General features: G+C 48.6%; 2 protein-coding genes across 2 annotated transcripts in view; one reads left to right on the top strand and one right to left on the bottom strand.

The window, feature by feature from the left end:
- UBAP2 (ubiquitin associated protein 2) overlaps nt 1-18,447 on the top strand; it is a 170,752-nt gene extending 152,305 nt beyond the window's left edge. Inside the window, 9 exon segments of the mRNA XM_084225407.1 lie at nt 10,453-10,531; nt 11,593-11,807; nt 13,124-13,223; nt 13,296-13,403; nt 14,720-14,787; nt 15,708-15,803; nt 15,805-15,899; nt 17,315-17,336; nt 17,338-18,447. Of these exon segments, the coding sequence (XP_084081533.1) occupies nt 10,453-10,531; nt 11,593-11,807; nt 13,124-13,223; nt 13,296-13,403; nt 14,720-14,787; nt 15,708-15,803; nt 15,805-15,899; nt 17,315-17,336; nt 17,338-17,472 (918 nt within the window). The 3' untranslated portion in view covers nt 17,473-18,447.
- LOC311165442 (interferon-like) lies at nt 1,329-1,901 on the bottom strand (the record flags this gene model as incomplete). Its single annotated transcript, XM_084225408.1, has 1 exon — nt 1,329-1,901. The coding sequence occupies one exon, from the start codon at nt 1,899-1,901 to the stop codon at nt 1,329-1,331; it is 573 nt and encodes a 190-aa protein (XP_084081534.1).
- Nucleotides 18,448-18,929: the final 482 nt, after the last annotated feature.

Raw genomic sequence — 18,929 nt, 5'->3', positions numbered from 1 at the left:
CGTTTTTAGAAAGGGAAAAGTGGAAGAGGGTGGGAACTACGGAGCACTGGGGCAGAGCTCTGTGTCAGGCAAGAAGATGAGGCTGCTTCTCCAGGACACCATGCCAATGGAAAAGAAAGAGGTGATGGATAGCGGGAGGCAGTGCATTCCAAAGTGCCAAGTGGCCATTCCTGGCGGTTTTGCTGCTGCTCGAGGTTAGGGTTAGGGCTCCACAGCAGCAGTGGCTAGGGGCAGGGTAAGTGACCTTGTGGGGCTGGCTTTGTGCAAAGTGCTTGACAGTGTGCTGGGGCCGCATTTCTCTTCACAAGAGAATCAAGGCACAGCTTCCCTGGGATATTTTCAGGGAATGGCAGAGATGTACCTCTGAGAAAGAAAAGACAATTCTTCTCTCGATCGCTGCGCCTTTCTTAGTGCAGAAGTGAGATGCATTGTGGAGGATTGTTGACCTGAGGGGAATTGGTCATTGGATTCTGCTGTGAGTGTTTTGTTCTCTTGACCAATCTCTGCAAGCTGTGTCTTGTCGGTCAGGGGACAGTCACAGGATCTGTTTGAGTTGAGCGCCTGGGCAGTTTCAGGTTAGATGGAGTGTAATATATTGTAATACAGCATAAAACAGCAGAGTATAGGAAAGTAATGCTTTAGCCTTGGGCTATCAACGGAGTCCACCTTGTCATTTCTTCCTGCATGTCGGGAGCCCTGCTTTTTACCGTAGTGTCCTGCATGAGATGGTTGCCTGTGAGTCAGAGAGGCATGGATTGGAGGGATGGAGCACGGAGTGGATAAAGCAGATGAGGTGCAGCGGTGCTCTCCAGCCTTGGGGTGCTTTTCTTGGTGTGCTTCCGTGGGGTTGGCCAAAGGGTGGCAGTGTTTTTGCACAGGGGCAGCTGCAGGATGCTGCTTGGGCAGGTGCCATTGAGGAGAGTGGCCAGGGGCTGTTTGGAGCAAGGCTTTGGAGTAGGTCTTTTACTAGGCACAGAGGGTGGTTGCAGTGCTAGAGAGAGGAGAGGCGGTGGCAAGTGTTTTGTCATAGGTCTTTATTTCTGGTGTCATCAATAAGTGAAGAGGTAGAAAAATAAATACCTCAATAAATAGATAAATAATAAATAAATAGATAAATAAATAAATAAATAAATAAATAGGTCAATAAATATGTAGAGGAGGTCCTTTGTCCATCTCAGTGGGAGCGTCTGAATGGCTGGAGATGCCGTGGTTGAAGGCTGCGGGTGCCGTGCGGTTGTGGCAGGCCTGTCTCTGGTCCCAGGTGAGAAGAGGTGTGGGCTTGGAGGTGGCTTTGGGGCGCAGCTGAGGCTTGGTGTGTGGGTGTTTGGCTAGCGGCGCATGGTGCGTGTGAGGTTGTGGAGGTGCTGTAGAGCGGCACGAGCTTCGAGGCGGACGTGGTCCCAGGCGCAGGCGCTGTGCTCGTGGGCGTGGAGGAAGAGGTGGATGTCCCTGAAGTACTTGTTGATGGCGAGCAGCGGGTTGCGTGGTCCTTTGAAGGGCGTGGCGTTGCCGGGGAGGCATTGCTCCAGGTGGTGCATGTGGTGCTGCAGCTTGTTGAGGAGCTGGTTGCGAGCCTGGCTGGGCCAGTGCTGGCGGGTGCCGTTGGAGCTGAGCGTGTGGAAGAGGTGCTGGAGGATGCCGAGGGCGGCGGCGGCGGCTTGGTGCGGCTGGAGGTTGTTGTGGAGCAGGGCGTCGGGGAAGAAGGGCGGCTCTTGCAGGTGGCAGGGCTGTGTGTGGCTGGCAGCCATGTGCTGGAGGAGTTGGAGAGCGTCGCCGGGGAAGGTGTCCTCGTGTGTCCACAGGTGTTGGCAGGCCAGGCTGGTGGCCAGAGCGGTGAGGAGGAGCAGGAGCGCCGGGGCGGCGTGCGGCAGGCGTGGCTGTGTGGCTGTGGGCGCAGCCATGGTGGATCTGTGGGCGCTGTCGGGCGGTGCCGGGCAGGAGGAGCCTGCTGAGGCTGGCTGGTGCTGCTGGTGCTGCTGGTGGCTGTGCTTGGGCTGCCGCCGGGTGCGCGGCTTTGTATGCAAGGCAGCTTTCCCTTCGTCGCTTTCCGATTGCCGGCACTTTCCGCCCGTACTTTCCAGTCTCTGCTGGTGGCTCTGCTGGTTTTGGGGAAGTGTGTTATTGTGTCATCAGCTTTGGATTATGGTGTTAATTCTCTTCTTGGCTATTGAGGCCCTGTTTTGTCTCTTGGTTGTAGGAGAGTTGGGCTCCAGATTAGTGCACTTCATTTTTTTTTTTTATCATGTTGTGGGTTTTTTGTGGTTTTCCTTTCTCTCTGTGCTCATCTCTTATTCCTCTTGTGTTTCGCTGAATTTCCCTTCTTGCCCTTAACTGGACACTCTTCAGCTGTTGCAGCATTTAACTTGGGCTTTCCTTTTTTTTTTAAATGTTTGTGTGATTTTGGGCAGGGGAAGTAACAGAGTTTTTTGTTTTGAAGAGTGCTGTCATCAATGTCTCTTAACTGCTCTAAAATCAGATATGTTTAAGATTTTTAAAGTATTGTTTCCTGACTGACAATTGCAGTGGTCGGAATGTGCTAACTTAATTCATGTAGGAATTAAAAAAGGAAGTGGTGCCACTGGTGAGTTACTAAGAAGTAACTGATAAATTTCTAATAAATTGCTGAGCTGGTTGAACTGTCACAGCTTTTAATTCATTGAAGTCAAACTTTTTTTTTCTGTTAAATTTCAGTTTCACACCTAACTGCAGGTTTTTTCAGCACAGACTTCTTCTAGATATTCCTCCTTTGAGTGGGGACACATCTCTAGGTTATTGTTCGAGGCTGAACAATGGTCATTGGTTAATTGCATTGTTCTCTAGTTTATTATTAAGCTGCTTTTAAGGGATTGGTGCCATAGAGCACTCTACAAGTAATTGGAACAGTCTGTAATGTGTCACAGTTAATTCTGATTAAAATTCTTTGGTTCTTGTAATGATGAATTTTAATAATTTTTGTTTCCCATATAAATATATTTACTTTATAAATTTTTAAATAAATCTGTCCATAATCTTACAGGTAAAGTCTGTATAAAGGCTCACTTACACCTATATAATTCTTTAGAGATGAGCCATTTACCTTGTGTGGGACTAAGGAGATTGTATTAAACTGCCTTCAGACTTCTGTGTGAAGGAATTTAGCCAGCAAGGAGATACTTTCTGAACCTCGGTGGGAAGATTTCCATGATAAATGTTGTCCAAAGCTTCCATTCTGCCTGGGACACTTACCAGGTCTTTTTGTAATTGTCCATTAGGTTTTTCTGGTTTTTACCTACCATATGTTTTTTTTTCTTTGTATTCATATGAATAAATTCTTTCTTTTTAGCGTTTGATACAGTTGTAAAATAGTTTCTTTCTCAAGAACCTCAAGAGCTTGTCAAGTCATTAAGTTGAGGTGGCAGCTCTGGGTCCAAGCACCTGGGCACTGAATGTTGATGAAGCTTCTGCAGTGTCTTGTTTCCCTTTTTGCAGTTTGACTTTCATTGTGATGGAGTTTTAAAAGTCTCCTCTAAGCTGTTGCTTTTGAAGAATAATGGATTTTTAAAAATTAGTTTTAATTGTTTGTTTTGCTCTGGATATCCCAAGTGCAGTTTGATGCTGAGAGGAGGTGGTATCAGAAGAGCCTGCTCATGGCCTTTTCCAGTGATGCTTTTAGATGTGTCCTCAGGAACAGATATCACTCAACTTCTCTAATCCCTGTATTCCAGCTTGTGTCATCACCACCATGTTTTTGTCATAGAGTGGTTTAGTTCCTTCAGCTGCCTCAGAAAAGACAGAACCAGTTAGGTCCTCATTCCTGACATCACAGGGTACTTCTGGATAGGAGCATCAGGGGCACAGTGGTACAATGTGGAAGTTTCATCTTGAGGGGTCCTACTGTGTACCTGAATACATAAGAGAGCTGGTGAAAAGTTCACCAAGCCACTCCCCATAATTTACAAGCAGTCCTGGCTAACCAAGGAGGCCCCAGGCACCTGGACCTGGAGTGTGGCCAGTGTAATGCTTGTCTTCAGGAAGGGTCAGAAGTCTATGGAGCTTTGTGCCTGTCAGCCTGACCTCAGTGCTGGGGAAGCTCATGGAGATCTTCTTGCATGCCCATCACATGGCACCTACAGGAGGTCCAGGGGATCAGGCCCAGCCAGCACAGGTTTGTGAAAGGCATTACTGCCCGACCCAATCTCCTTCTGTAACACAGTGACCCTCTTAGGATGAGGGAAAGTCCCGGGATGTTGACTTCCTGGACTTTAGAAGTCTTTGACACTGTATCCCACAGAATTCTCCTGCAGATACCAGCTGCTTGTGGCTTAGATGCTCTGTTCTGAGTTAAAAACTGGCTGCTGGCCTGGCCCAGAGAGTGCTGGTGAATGGAATTACTTGCAGCAGGCAGCTGGTCACTAGTGGTGTCCCCCAGAGCTCTGTACTGTAGTGTTTTTTATCTTTATTGGTGATCTGAGTGAGGCAATCAAGAGCTCCTTTAGTCAGTCTGAGGACAAGGCCAGGCTGGCTGTGAGTGCTGATCTGCTGGAGGGCAGGGGGGCTCTGCAGAGGGATCTGCACAGGCTGGATCCATGGGCCAGGGCCAGTTGTGTGAGTTCAGCCAGGCCAGGTGCTGGCTCCTGTCCCTGGCTCACAACAACCCCTGAGCTCCAGGCTGGGACAGCGTGGCTGGAAAGCTGCTGAGTGGGAAGGGGCCCGGGGGTGCTGGTTTCCAGTGGCTGCACACGAGCTGAATGTGCCCAGGTGGCCGAGAAGGCCAAGGGCAGGGGGCTTGTGTCAGCACCAGAGGGGCCAGCAGGAGCAGGGCAGTGCCCATCCCCCTGTGCTGGGGCCAGGGGTGAGGCCACACCTGGAACCTTGTGCTCAGCTTTGTTTGCCCACAGCAAGAAGGGCACTGAGGGAGCTCGAGTGTGTCCAGAGAAGGAAACAGAGCTGGGGAAGGGTATGTAGAATGAGTCATTTGAGGAGCAGCTGAGGGAACTGGGCGAGTTTAGTGTGGGGAAAAGGAGGCTCGGGAACCTTATAACTCTCTACAATGATCTAAAAGAAGGTTATAACTGTGTGGGAATTGGCTTTTTCTCCCAGCAACCAGCAATAGGAAAGGAAAATGGTTTCAAGTTGTGCCAGTGGAGGTTCAGGCTGGATATTAGGGAAAATTTCTTCATTGAAGAAGTGGTCAAGCATTGGAACAGGCTCCCTAGGGAAGTGGTGGAGTCAGCGCCCCTGTAAGTGTTTGGAAATTGAGTAGATTTGGCACTTCATGATATGGCTTAATGGTATTTGGTCAGAGGCTGGCCTTGATGATCTTGGAGGTCTTTTCCAACCTTAGTAATTCTATGATTGGTCCTCTTCTTTTCTCACTCAGCTAAATGGAAAGTGATCAGTTGTGTTTGCATGGAGCAGTGTCCTTGCAGTGATGCAGTGGTGGAGGTTGTTTGAGCACAGGAAACAACCTCTTTGTCCCATGCAGGAAGAGGCCAGAGCTGCTGACCTGGGGAAATACTTCTGGGTTGATAGTTGGAGGGTGAAGGAGCAGCTGGTGCTGGTGATGCATGGGCAGTTTCCTTCATGAGGAATGCTGTGCTGGTTGGGTTGGACCATGTTGAGTGAGGGTGTTCGGGTGATGGATCTCTTTGCTTGCTAATTATGTGTTGGGGTGAAGAAGGACAAGAATAAGGTGCTCTGTGTACTGCAGCAGGTCCCCATAGCTGCTAGGATGTCAGCACAGCCAGGAGCATCCTGGATCGGTTGTGGTGGCTGTAGCAGAGCAGTGAGCAGTTCTGGACATCTCCTGTGGGTTTTGTGTCTTTCTGGTGTTTCTTGGGTGAAGTTGGTAGCACTGGAGTTCTGTTCCTTGTCCAAATCTCTGCAGACCTTTATGGGTCCCCTCATTGATTCTTTGAGGTGCACCTTGTCTATGCCATCCTGTTTCTTGCAAAGCAGTGCTGTGGCATTGCAGAATGGTTGCGGTGGGATGACGATTTGGAGGAGGCTTTCATATCTTGTCAGTACTGGAGAGTCTGGAAGGGAGAGTGTGGTGGTGGAAGAGGAGGAAGTGTGCAGGGCAGGCATCATGCCATTTGGGGCAAATGGGTGCCCCAGTGGTCTGGCAGCTGTAAGAGATGCCTGGGGGCTGCAAGACCACCATTCCCTGAGAAGGGTCTGCCGTCCATAGCCTTCGACCCAGGCAGGAGGCATTGGCAAGATGGGCTGCAGGAGGGAGATTCATCCCCTCACAGCCTGAGGGGCCTGTGTCTTTGCATGTCAGGTATAAGCATGAAGCACAATGACCACAGCTTTGCTTTTTCATTCTTTTCTGCTTTTACAAAAAGTCTTTATTTCTAGCAAAAGAATAAATAAATAAATAAATAAATAAACAAACAACTAAGTTAATTAATTAAGTGAACAGAGTTCTGTAATAAATAGTGATTGGAATAAGAGTCCCACTGTAGTTCAACAATGTCCATGATCCCCTTCCCATTCATCAGGTGAGGTTACACTCTGGATGAATGCAGTAATTCCACAGGTAATAAGTACTATCCATATCCCCAATGCCTTGCAGCTGTCCATGAATGTGTAGCACAGAAATTTCCTCTTCCTTCCACTCCATTGGGTGTGGGCTGTGCCACAGATTGGCCCCAGTGTCACCACAGTCATATCCCTTTCCCCATCACCTCACCAGTCGAAAGAGGTGTGACTGGTACCAAGTGATCCCAGCCGGGGCTGCTGCCATCACCTCTCAGTCCGTGGCCACTGGTGCTGGCTGGGGATGGGTGTTTGCTGTCCATGGGTTTAGTGGGGTCCAGAGCAGCTTGGTGCTTCATTCGCCGTATGAGTCTGTCCACGTGTTGGAAGCAAACAAGAGCTTCGAGGCGGACGTGGTCCCAGGCGCAGGCGCTGTGCTCGTGGGCGTGGAGGAAGAGGTGGATGTCCCTGAAGTACTTGTTGATGGCGAGCAGCGGGTTGCGTGGTCCTTTGAAGGGCGTGGCGTTGCCGGGGAGGCATTGCTCCAGGTGGTGCATGTGGTGCTGCAGCTTGTTGAGGAGCTGGTTGCGAGCCTGGCTGGGCCAGTGCTGGCGGGTGCCGTTGGAGCTGAGCGTGTGGAAGAGGTGCTGGAGGATGCGGAAGGCGGCGGCGGCGGCTTGGTGCGGCTGGAGGTTGTTGTGGAGCAGGGCGTCGGGGAAGAAGGGCGGCTCTTGCAGGTGGCAGGGCTGTGTCGTGCTTGGAGCCATGTCCTGCAGAAGCTGGAGTGCGTTCCCAGGATCGTGTGTCCGCAGGTGTTGGCACGGGAGGCCGGTGGCCAGAGCCACGATGAGGAGCAGCGGTGCCAGGGTGCTGTGCCACAGGCGAGGCTGTGTGCATCCAGGTACAGCCATGGTGGAGCTTTGGGCACTGTGCAGGAGCCTGCTCCGGCTCAGTAGTGGTGGCTGCTTTGCTTGGGGTGCTGCTGGGCGCTCAGTTTTATATGCCCATGCCCGGGCTTTCCTTTCATCACCATCCTCTGGATAATTTTCCTTTTCCGTTTTCACTTTTGTTTTTTCTGTTTGCTTTCTTCTGAGGGCTTTGGTGCTTGTCACTGACCAGGAGGGGACGCTGCTGTGAGAACAGGAGCTGGCGCTTTCTCAGGGCTGCTGCCAGGGGGAAGCCTGTTTACTGAGCTGATGCAGGAGAGCAAAGTGTGGCAGAAGTTTTCTGGCTGGCTGTGCCGGGGACGTGTTTCAGGATTGTCTTCATCTGTTTTGTGTGTTGCCCTTTTTGGGGGTTTATTTAAAAACTTCTCTATGTACCAACATCTATTTTTTTTCTTATTGCATGCTCTAATATTATTTGTATATAATGTTTATTTTGCATGTTAATAAGTGTTTTCTAATATTTTTCATTGACAAATATTGTTAGTCTCTCAGTGTTTTTAAAATCTGGTTATATGTGTATATGTATATATATTTTAATGCTTTTTTACTTTTTCTGTGGTACCTTCAGCTTTGCTAGTGCAAGAGTTTTTCCTCTCCCTGCAAAATCTTGCAGAATATTTTTGGAGCCATCTCTCATACCCCTGTATCCAGAGTTAATTACCCTTGGTATGTTAGTAGTTAGAAGTAAATACACAGATGTCACAAAGGATTTTTCATCAACTATTCATGCAATGTTTGTCCTTTCTGGATTTTGGGGTTTTTTTTAATTGTATTGTGAATTCTTTGTGAAAATGTGGCAGTGTTAGATGGTCTGGGGGCAGGAGGAGGTGGGAATATTTCTATTTCATGTGCCAGTTCACTTAATGTGAAAAGTGAAAGTGGGCAAAGTTCCAAGTGTGAGTCGTCACTGCTTGCTGTGTAATTTCCAGCAGCAAGAGATCCCTGTGGTTGCTGAAAAAGCAAAAATGGGATTTTCTCCTGAGATGTTCTTGTAAATTTAACTCAAGTGATGTGACTACTGTTGCTATAAAATCTCACTGTGGTTTTTTGTGTTGTTTGGGTTCTTTTGGTGTACGTTACATTGGGATATGCTGTCTTCTCTGTTCATCTGTTGCAAAGATCTTGCAAATGCATCAGCTGGTGTGTGGTACCCAGTGAGCTGCTGGGTGGAACGTAGATCTGTTATGTCTCATCACTTTCCCTTTTTTCATCCTTTTCTGTTCACTTTTTGAGCCTATTTCTGATATTTCACTTTTGGCTTTAGGCAGCTTCTCCTTTTGTAGGTGAGGATATATCTGTGTCATTTGAAGAACAGTGTCTCCCCTGATATTTTCCTTCGGGCAGGCATGAACTGCAGACATAACTGCCTTGCACTTGTATTTTCTAATGAGTTTTTAGTTTGAATGTGTGTATGCAAGTAGGATACAGATATTCAGTATTGATGTGGTTTTCCCCTGCCTAAGGTGCAGTGAGAATAATTGCTACCCTTACACCCTCTTGTCATGCAGATTTGATTATATTTTGTCCAGTTCGTATAGAGGGAAAATGTTAGTGTGCCAGTTCGTATCAGCTGAACTGTGTTCACATCTCTTCTCTAGATCTTCTTTTTGTGGCATTTTCATCAGAAGGTTATGAGAGTGCTGCTTTTGAGTAACCTGCTAAGACTGCTAATGTGAATTTAGTTGTGTTCTGCCAAGTGATTTGGGCTTGAGTTCCTAAGGGAGGAATTACCAGGGAAGGAAAGGTTGATGATATAATGGCACCATTACAAGTTACAGAAAGCACCTACGATACTAGAACTTTGCCACATTATTTCATGTCCATTGAAGGAGGATTGGGTGTAGGAGACAGGGAAGGGATGCACAGAAGTAGAGCAAGGTGGGGGGTGCTGTCCGCTCTGAGAAAACACTTGAGGCACTATGGCATTTTCAGAGAGGGGTATGATAAAGGAAGACAATTCTCCAGTATTTGAAAATGTGTGGAAATTGATACATTACTAGTTAAAGCATTATCTATTTCTGGATTTGAGGTGGTGAGGAGTAGACATGAAAATTAGGAGAGAAAAACCAGATTACCAGACCCAGTGGTGGAGTTCATGCAGAGAGAGAAAGGCAAACTTCTTGCCTTTTTTTTCTCAAACTGAGGTCAAAATACTGCTTGGTTGTGCTAGCATGTCTTGTCATTTCAAAGCACAAGCTTTCTAGTATTGCTTACCTTCTTGTACAAGACCTAGAAGAATGATCTGAGGCAGTGGTTTCCACCTTTTTTATGCACCCTATCAGCAAAAAATTTTACTGAAGGTGAGCACTCACCTTCAGTATATTTTTATTTCTGAATTATATACATATATCCCTGTACTAATACATATAAAATATACACAAAGATAAAAATGGAAAAAGGAGAGAAAGGTTAAACAAACACTGTTTTAAAATTCTCTCTTCAAAGGTGCAAAATCCATTTTCTTCTTGCAACCCAATGGGTTGTGATACACATCCCACTTTGGAGACTATGACCTGAGATCTCCTGTAGAGTAGTTTAAATAAATTTTCCAGTCATCCAATAGTAACTGTTTCTCTGTCTTTTGATGTTTTTGCTGTTTTCATAGCTGACATTTCCACTTTTAAAACACAGGGCATGGTACAAGGGCAAAACCCTTAGACTTACATCTATGTTGTGATTACAGTCCTGGCCTGACCCCAGGCCTTTGACTTACAATGCTCAGTTCTCTTTCAGGCAGTCTCACTGGAAAATGACAGTTTAGAGCTGGGAGCTGTGTGGGAAATGACTTAGTTACTGCCTTTAACTTACCATTAAGAGATGAAATATTTGTATATAACATGAAAAGTGTCTATAAAGTAGGTTTATTTTTAGCTTGAGGATCCAGGTAAATTTTCAGCTCTGCTGCACAATGTAAGGTCAGCTTCCAGTCAAACCTCCTTTAGTTCTTACTTTTAGAATTTTCTTCTGTGTCTAGTAGGCAATTCATAAGATGTGTCCAGCTGTGTTCCAGTTTCAACTATTAATAAATGGTATTGTCTCTTCCAAGGATTACTATGGAATTACATTCCCGGCTCCTGCAACCTTGACAGGCAGAGATGGGAGCCTTGCTAACAACCCATACTCAGGTGAGTGCTAGCTTAAAGATGATGATGCCAAGTGAGATAGGCTGGTTTCTCAGTGCAGGTCATCCTGCTGTTGCTCAAAGAGGAGTTGCTTTTCCCTTCTGTGGTCAAAGAAGCCCTTCCTTGTTCCTGCTCTCACTCTTTAGCTGTCATTGTGCAGAGATGATATTAATGCCATCCCAGATTTCAGCCAGTGGTTTTCATCCACTGCCAGTTGATTACAGCTTAAAACTGTAGCCATAGGCATTGTAGCACCTATAATGATGGTATTAAGTACTGTCATACTTCCTAGTAACCAGCAAAAAGGAATACTGGTTGGGAGTGAGGTAGAAGGGATTGATGTATGTCACCTTGGTAAATATGTGAACATGCTGCTCTGTAGGCTGCCAGAAAGTACAAGTTTTTGTGAATTTTCTGCTTCATTATCAGTTCTCCTGCGAGGCTGTTTTTGGGTTAATAACTGAATTTCCCTTCCTGCTTCTCCAATAAGGTGGCCCACGATGCAAGCCTTGCTTTCCTGGCCTTCAGCTACTGTCTTCAGAACTTTGGTGGTGTGAGGAACTGGACATCTTAACTAGTCATGCTTGACAAATAAACAGACATTGGCAAAAATATGCAGATCACTGCCTGTAAATCCTAACCCGCTTTCAGCCCATGAAGCTTAGCTAAACAGGTTAACCTCCAGGAGAGTCACACTTTAACCCAACAACCATTGGCTCTCTGGCTATTTACCATGCTTCTGCTTTTAGCATGTTTTATTGCAAAGATTTGATAGTAATGAGTCTGCTCAGACCATGTGAGACAGGTGAGTATTGGCATCTCTCTTTATCAGTGGAGTAGCCATGGCACAGAGTTCTGTGCCACAAACAGGCAATATCCTTATCCCTATGGCTCTCAGGAACAGAGACTGGGTGAGGGCTTCCCATAAACAACTGCAGGCTTTCAGGTGTAGGATGTGTCCTGTTCTGTAGTTGTCTGCTCCTGTTCAGAGGATATAAGTCCATTGAATTCTCCACCTCTGCAGTATCTTTGATAGCTTTTCTGACCAGATCTTTTTTTCACAGGTGATGTAACAAAATTTGGCCGTGGAGATACTGCCTCTCCTGCTCCTGCAACCACGCTGGCCCAGCCGCAGCAGAACCAGACACAGACTCACCACACGACTCAGCAGCCCTTCCTCAACCCAACCCTGCCCCCAGGGTACAGCTACACCGGGCTCCCTTACTATGCTGGGATGCCCGGTGTTCCCAGTGCATTCCAATATGGGCCAACCATGTTTGTAAGTGTGACAGCCTCAACTGTAACACTCCCTGCATGCCTCTCCAGTTTTGCTTTCTCCAGCCCAAACACTCCATGTCTTGGAATTATAGGAAGGTTTGGGTTGGAAGGTATCATCCAAGGCCATCTTGTTCCAATCCCCCTGACTTGGGCAGGGACACCTTCCACTAGACCAGGTTGCTCAGAGCCCAATCCAACCTGGCCTTGAACACTTCCAGGAATGTTGGCCATCCACATCTTCTCCAGGCAGCCTGTGCCAGTGCCACACCACCCTCATAGTGATGACTATTTTCTTTATATCTGATCTCAATCTACCACCTCTCAGTTTAAAACACCTGCCTTTCGTCCTGTCACTATAGGGCCTGGTAAAATGTTTTTCCCATCTTTCCAATAAGCCTCCTTTTAGTGTAGAAAGGTCACAGTAAGGTCTCCCTAGAGCCTTCTTTTCTCCAGGATGAACAGCCCCAACTCTCAGCCTGTCCTCATAGGAGAGAGGAGCTCATCCCCTTAATCACCTTTGTGACCTCCTCTGGATCTGCTCCAGCAGGTGCACAGCTTCCTCATACTAAAGACTCCAGAGCTGGAGTCAGTATTCAGGTGGATTCTCGTTAGAATGGAATAGAGTCAGCTTCCCCAGTCTGCAGGAGATCTCCAAAAACATGCAGCCTGAGAAAATAGCTGCAATCTCACCCAGAAGAAAGCAAAAGATTTAAAAGGCCAGAACTCATGGACCCCTGTGCAAGTTTCTGTAAATAGCTGACAGCTGCATTTTGTGGGCTTTTTGTTCCTGAAAGCCCTTACTAGTCCCTGGAGAGTCAAGGAGGGACCCAAAGCTGAGTCAGTGAGCTGAGAAAGCCTGGATGGAGGAGACCCCAATTAAGTCAGAGAGCAGAGCTGGAAGTCTCAGGAGGAAGGAGGTTATTTGGGAAGAGGTGCTGCTCCTGGCAGAAGGGTAGATGAGGCTCTTTAGGGCCCTGCAGGCTAGCATTTTATGAGCAGCCTCAGGCAGGAATTGATGTTTAGTTTGATTCTGTGGTTGTTCTAGGTTTGTGGGTAAAAATTTGCTGTTTACATTCAGCATATGAAAGAAACACACAACCTGTTCTGGGGGCTGCACTGCCATCACAGGGACAGGTGTAGGAGAAATCCTGTGGCGCAAATCCACTATAGCAAGTTACTGCTGTCCCATGCCATCCCGGTCCTCCCAGCTCCAGAGTGAATTCCCGACTTGAGGTGGAAGGTGCCTTCCCCACTAGATGGCAGAGGGAGCTTGTGTTCCAGCTTGTGTTCCACTTCCTGTTCCCATCCTTTGTCCAGGTACCTCCAGCATCTGCTAAACAGCACGGAGTCAACCTGAACACGGCGTCGACTCCCTTTCAGCAGGCGAGTGGCTACAGCCAGCACGGCTACGGTGCAGGTAAGGGCTGGGCGCCTGCCCTGCGCGCGCGGCGCCGCTCGCGCACCCTGACGCCTTGTTGTGCACCCGCAGGGTACGACGACTTAACGCAGGGAACGGCAGCTGGAGATTACAGCAAAGGAGGCTACAGTGGGTCATCTCAAGCACAAAACAAATCTGCTGGCACTGGACCTGGGAAAGGTAACACTTTGAGACTGGAGGTTCCTCTGGAGGGGGGTTTAGTAGGGCGAACTCTCAGTGCTGTGCAGGCAACACAGCAGCCTGCTCTAAACATCCAAGCTGTTCCTTCATCTCCCGTACACAAAATGCTTTTCTAATGGCCCAGTTGTTCCTTCTGCACCTCATGGCTCAACTTGGCATAAAGATTTATGTGGCTGTTGCACAGCTTGGTCCAATTACACATGAGAGAAATGGTAAGCTGCTTCCTAAGGCAGAGCGTTCTTTGCTGAAGAATATCCTTCAACACTGCTGTGATTTGGAAACTTGAGCAGTTCAGTGCTGTTGCTGAAATGATCCTCTGCCAAATCATAGCTAGATTTTAAGTTTCTTGGTAGGCACCTAAGACACCTACGTGTTAGAGAGGAGTAGGGCACTTCACACTTCCCTGGGCTGTCTAGCTGCTGCCTGTACACACTTGTAACATTGTGTCGTGCTTGGAGATGTTTCCTTTGTGACCATAAAAGCTGAAGAATTTATCCAGCTCATACAAAAGCTTTATTTGGCACATGCTGGTTAGATCTGAGAAGCATATGCTGGGCTGCTTAGCACTATATGGTTCATCCTCATTCTCAAGCAAGTACCAGGCATTTGCTGTGCATTTGAAACACCAGGTGGTAACACTCTTTTCAGTGAAGCAATCCAGGAAGCGTCCAAGCAGTCCAGCAGTGTCCAAGGAGGGTTACAAAACCTTAGAGCAGTACCCTTGAGCCCAGATTCACTGGACAAAGCAACCACTGGCTTTATTCTGACTCAAGTGGAATTATCAGAGCCACCATCTGTAAAACTGTGAATAAGTGTCTCTGAGGCAGTGATGCTGATTCTGTCAGGGCAGAGGAGCACTGCAGACTTCACTCTTCTGTAGGATGTGAAAGGACAGCGGCTCAGATGTGCAGGAGATGCTGGGTCTTATCACTCGGGGCACTACTGGAAAGCTCTTGAATGCTGCAACAGAGCCAAATGCACCTCTGATCCTAGGGGAATGCTGGCTTTTTGTGGGCTTCAGTGAGTGGTCAGTGCAGCCAACTGCTGCCTGGTGAAGTGCATTGGAATCAGAGTGCTAATGGCTGGATGTGGACCTGGGTGATTTATCCCAGTGGGCTTTTGCAGAGGGAACAAGAAGCTGAGCCCTTTCTTCTGTTCTTGTGTGGGGTGCTGTGAGTCTGACATCATGGAGAGCCAGCAGGGCAGTGCATCCCCTGAGGCTGCCAGAGGTGCCGGGAGCACAGCTTGGCTGGTGGCGTTACATTCTCACCTCTGGTGGTGTTTCTGTTTTCCAGGTGTTTCTGTGACCTCAAGTAACACGGGTGTGCCTGATATCAGTGGCTCAGTCTATAACAAGACTCAGGTGAGGAGTGTTGGACCCTCCTCCCTCGGGGCCCAAGGCTGATGACTCCTACTCCCAGGCTGGCCAGTCTCAGGGTCAGCAGGCCACGGCATCTCTAACGCTGGCTCTGTTTGCTGCTGGAGTGAAGTCTCATCCTCTGTCCCACTGTTTCTGCGGTGTCAGCTCCTGACAGCAGCTGCTGGCAGAGGCTCAGTGCTCCCTGTGCTGCACACTGCCCACGCTACACCATGCCAGCAGTGTCCTGGGTGCAAATGAAGTTATGGGTGTTAGCATTTTTAGTCCAAATAGCCCCCAAAGCAGGTGAGTTGAGAGGCTGTTTGCTTTCCATCAGAGGGACAGACAGTAGTGCCCGCCTCTAGTACCCAAGGGTCCCTGTCACAAGCTCTCCTGTGGCCATTGTGCAGTGGGCTTATGTCCAGCTCCTGTTTGCTCCTCCCTGCACCCTCAGCGGGGGAAATAGGTGTCTGGCTGCCATCCATCCTTACAGGTAGGAAGCCAGCTGTCAGCTCCATGCTTAGAGGTCAAGCTTTGGCCAGCAGGAGGAAAATATTACTGCAACTTCCTGTGTTTTCGTTGGGCTGCCCTGGATAGGAGTAATTCTAGGCTGAGCCCACTCACTGGGGGAAGGACTGATTAGGCAGCTGCTACGATCCCATGTCCCTCTGAATGGAAAGAGGTCAGGGAAAAAAACCCCACAATGTCTGTGAAAATAAAAATTTCAAGAGCCATTAGAGCAGAAATACGGGTGAAAAAGGAGCTGAAACTCATCCTCTGGTGTGCTTGCAGTTATTCAGTGTGACTTGGCTTCCTCAGGGGTAGGTGAAAGGTTTGGCTGATGTGTGTTTGGGCTGCTCTTGTTCTGGTCTGGCTGGGTCTACTCACAGCAGTCTCTGACACTGTGCCCATTGCCCCCTGTGCAGACGTTTGACAAGCAGGGATTCCATGCTGGCACTCCGCCTCCCTTCAGCCTGCCTTCTGCTCTTGGATCCACTGGGCCCCTCAACCCTGGTGCTGCCCCGGGTTATGCTCCAGCCCCATTTCTCCATATCCTCCCTGCACATCAGCAGCCTCATTCCCAGATGCTGCATCACCACCTTCAGCAGGATGGGCAGGTGAGTCAGCCTCTTCTGCCTGTCCAGCATCCCCTAGAGCACATTACTCTGCTTCCCAGCAGGGTCTTGGGGTGTTTCCATCTGCTGTTTGCTTTGCTCACTGGGAAAGGGCCTTGGCAGCAGTGGCTGTTGATCAGCTTGGGGAGGGAAGCTGAAGTTCAGCAAGGGGAAATGCCACTTCTGTCCTTGGGGAGAAAGCAGCCCTGTGCACCAATATAAGCCAGGAACCACCTGCTGGAAAGCAGCTCAGCAGAAACGGCCCTGGGGGCCTGGTGAGCACAAAGTGACCATGATCCAGCAATGTGCCCTTCCAGCAGAAAGGACAGTGGATGCTGAGCTGCACCAGGCTCAGCACTGCCAGCAGGTGAGGGGAGCTGCTCCCTGCCCTCTGCCCAGCCCTGGCGAGGTCGCAGCTGCAGCATCGCGTCCGGGGCTTGGCTCCCCGCTGTGGGACAGACAGAGGGTCCAGGGAAGGACTGATGGAAGGGCTGGATCCTGTCCCCTGTGAGGAAAGGCTGGGGGAGCTGGGACAGTTCAGCCTGGAGAGCACTGAGAGGGGATCTCATCAATGTGCAGAAAGGGAAGATGTAAAGAGGATGGAGCCAGGTTCTTTCCAGTGACAGGAACAGGGGACACAAACTGGAACACGAGAGGTTCCCTGTGTACATCAGAGAAAATGTTTTTGCTGGGATGGTGACCAAGCACTGCCCAGGAAGTTGGTGGAGTCTCCATCCTTGAAGTTGTCTGGGAATGATGCTGGGCAGCTGGCTTAGGTGATCCTGCTTGAGCAAAGGGGTTGGACAAGATACCTCAAGAGATTGCTGCCAGCCTCAGCTAGGCTGTGACTGTGTGAAGAGCCCATCCTGCTGTGGGCTGGCGAGGGATGGTTTGTGGGGTGTGAAGCCGAGGCAGGTGCTGCTGTCCCCGCTCAGGGGAGCAGAAGGGCAGGGTGTGAGCACTTGTGCTGTGATTCTGGGGAAAAATCAAACATCCCCTGCAGGTTGCATGTCAGCTCTGATTCAGTTTCACCTGCACATGCGTTTACTTTACAGTCCAGTAATAGGACAGGATTTTATGCTCCAGATGTGCTCATACCCTTGTCTGGCTCACCTTGGGAAAGCTCCTTTGCTGTGCCTGGCCCTGCTTCTCACTTCCCTTGTGCTTGAGCCTCTTGGGCTTGGGAGGCAGTGGGATGGTGCATCCCCACACTCCTGCTTGGCGTGCCCATGGTTGCTTGGCCTGGACTGTGGGATTTAGGGATGGTGCGGGGCAGAAACAGATCTGTTCAGGGGGGAGCATTGCTGCTCTGCTGGGTGTCAGGGCAGTCCCTGGCGATGCTGGGGTGCACTTGTCTTCCTGGGAATGCTGGTGCTGTGGCAGCTGATGCTCCTGTCTCCTTTGTTTCCCTTTTCTAGGGTGGATCTGGCCAACGCAACCAACCCAGCACCATGCAGCAAAAGTCTCAGGCTACCAAAACTGCCTATGGCACTTCTCCATACTGGACAAACTAAACCCGAAACTGGGGAGGGGGGAGAGAATGAAAGGAGAGGAGGAAGAAAAAAAAAAAAGATAAAACAAAAGAAAAGAGAAAAAAAGAAAATAAAAGCTGAAGCCCTTTCTTGGAATTATTAGGAAAAGTAACCGCTCAGCCAAATGTCTGTGCGGGGAGAACTGCAGCCAGCCAGCCATCCTCTGTGTGACTCGCCTGCTTCCTCTTTGAGTTGCTGTTATATGTAATATATTTATGTATGTATTTGTAAATGTAATAGAGCCTAAATGTGGTTTTCTGCATCTTGCAGCCCATTTTATTTTCTTTGTAGGGAAACTAATTATTCATTTTCCATCTGCATCAGGGCATCGTTCTTTGTTTTGTATTTTTAAGTTCTATGGGTTTTGTAACTCTGTCAGACAAAGACAAACTGCGCCCTTTTTTTGGAGCTGGAGCCCATTTATTTAATGCAGTTCTAAATTCAGAAAAATAAGGAGACCTGCCCTTCTGAAAACCTAAATCAAGATGTGTCCTGGTTTGGTTGTACCCCCCAACCCCCAATATACCTGTTATTCTAGAGGGGGAAAATAAAAGAAAGAAAAAAAAAGTTCTGCGGGCCTTCCCCTTTCTTTCATTTCCTCCCTCCCTCCCGCCCTCTTGCTGTGGAAGACAAACTCTTGTGGGCAGTTTTATCACTGTGGCCTTGAGCTGCAGTCTCAACTTCTAATTTTTCAATTTTTTAATAATAATAATAAAAAGGACGGGTTCTGTTTTTTGTTTGTGCAGGGGGTTTTTGTTGGTGATTTTCTCTAGCAAGAGACTTTGGATGGCTCAGTGTGTCCTGGAATCTCCTTTGCATCATTAGAGGCAAAAACTATGTAGCGGTTTCTTAAATAAAAGTATAAGCTGTGTCTTGTACGTCTTTTTGCCCTGAGCCACCTTCCCAGGAAAGCCAGAGCTACCAGATGGAAACTTCATCTGTACCTCCTCACTTTTTTTACAACAAAGACCTTGGCGGCAGCTCCTGGTCCTGCTTGTCCTGCACCAGTGCGGTGAATGTTCTAGGAGTTTCATTTCTTTATGGCCCTTCCTCCACCTAATAAATATCTGATCATACCACTGCTTTTTGTCTGCATTTTCAAAGGCTCCAGGAGCAGTTTAAGTTTTACAGCCTGTCCCTTTCTACCTGCTCCTACAACAGCAGCCATGCTGGGAGGGTAAGAGCAGCAGATGTGTCTGACAACAGTGAGTTCACCTGTGTGCTGAGAGCTCTCAGGCACCCACAGCAGGGATGGGATATGGGGCCACACCCTTACTGCTGCCATGAACAGCCGGTTCTGCCTTTGGTGTCTCCTGGGGTGGTGCTCTGAATCCCTGTGAGTAGCTGGGAGATTGGTAAGGACAGAGCACAGCTGCAGCTCTGCCCTCTCACTTTGCTCATGATGTCCAGGGGCTCCACTGGGAGGAAGGGCGGCAGTGTGAGAGCTCCTGAGGAAAGGCTCCTGCCCGTGACTTACCCTTCTGATCACCCTGTCCCTGTG

The sequence above is a fragment of the Fringilla coelebs genome (genome assembly GCF_963513975.1).
Source record: "Fringilla coelebs genome assembly, chromosome: Z".
NCBI lineage: Eukaryota > Metazoa > Chordata > Aves > Passeriformes > Fringillidae > Fringilla > Fringilla coelebs.
This window is presented reverse-complemented; position numbering and strand designations above follow the sequence as displayed.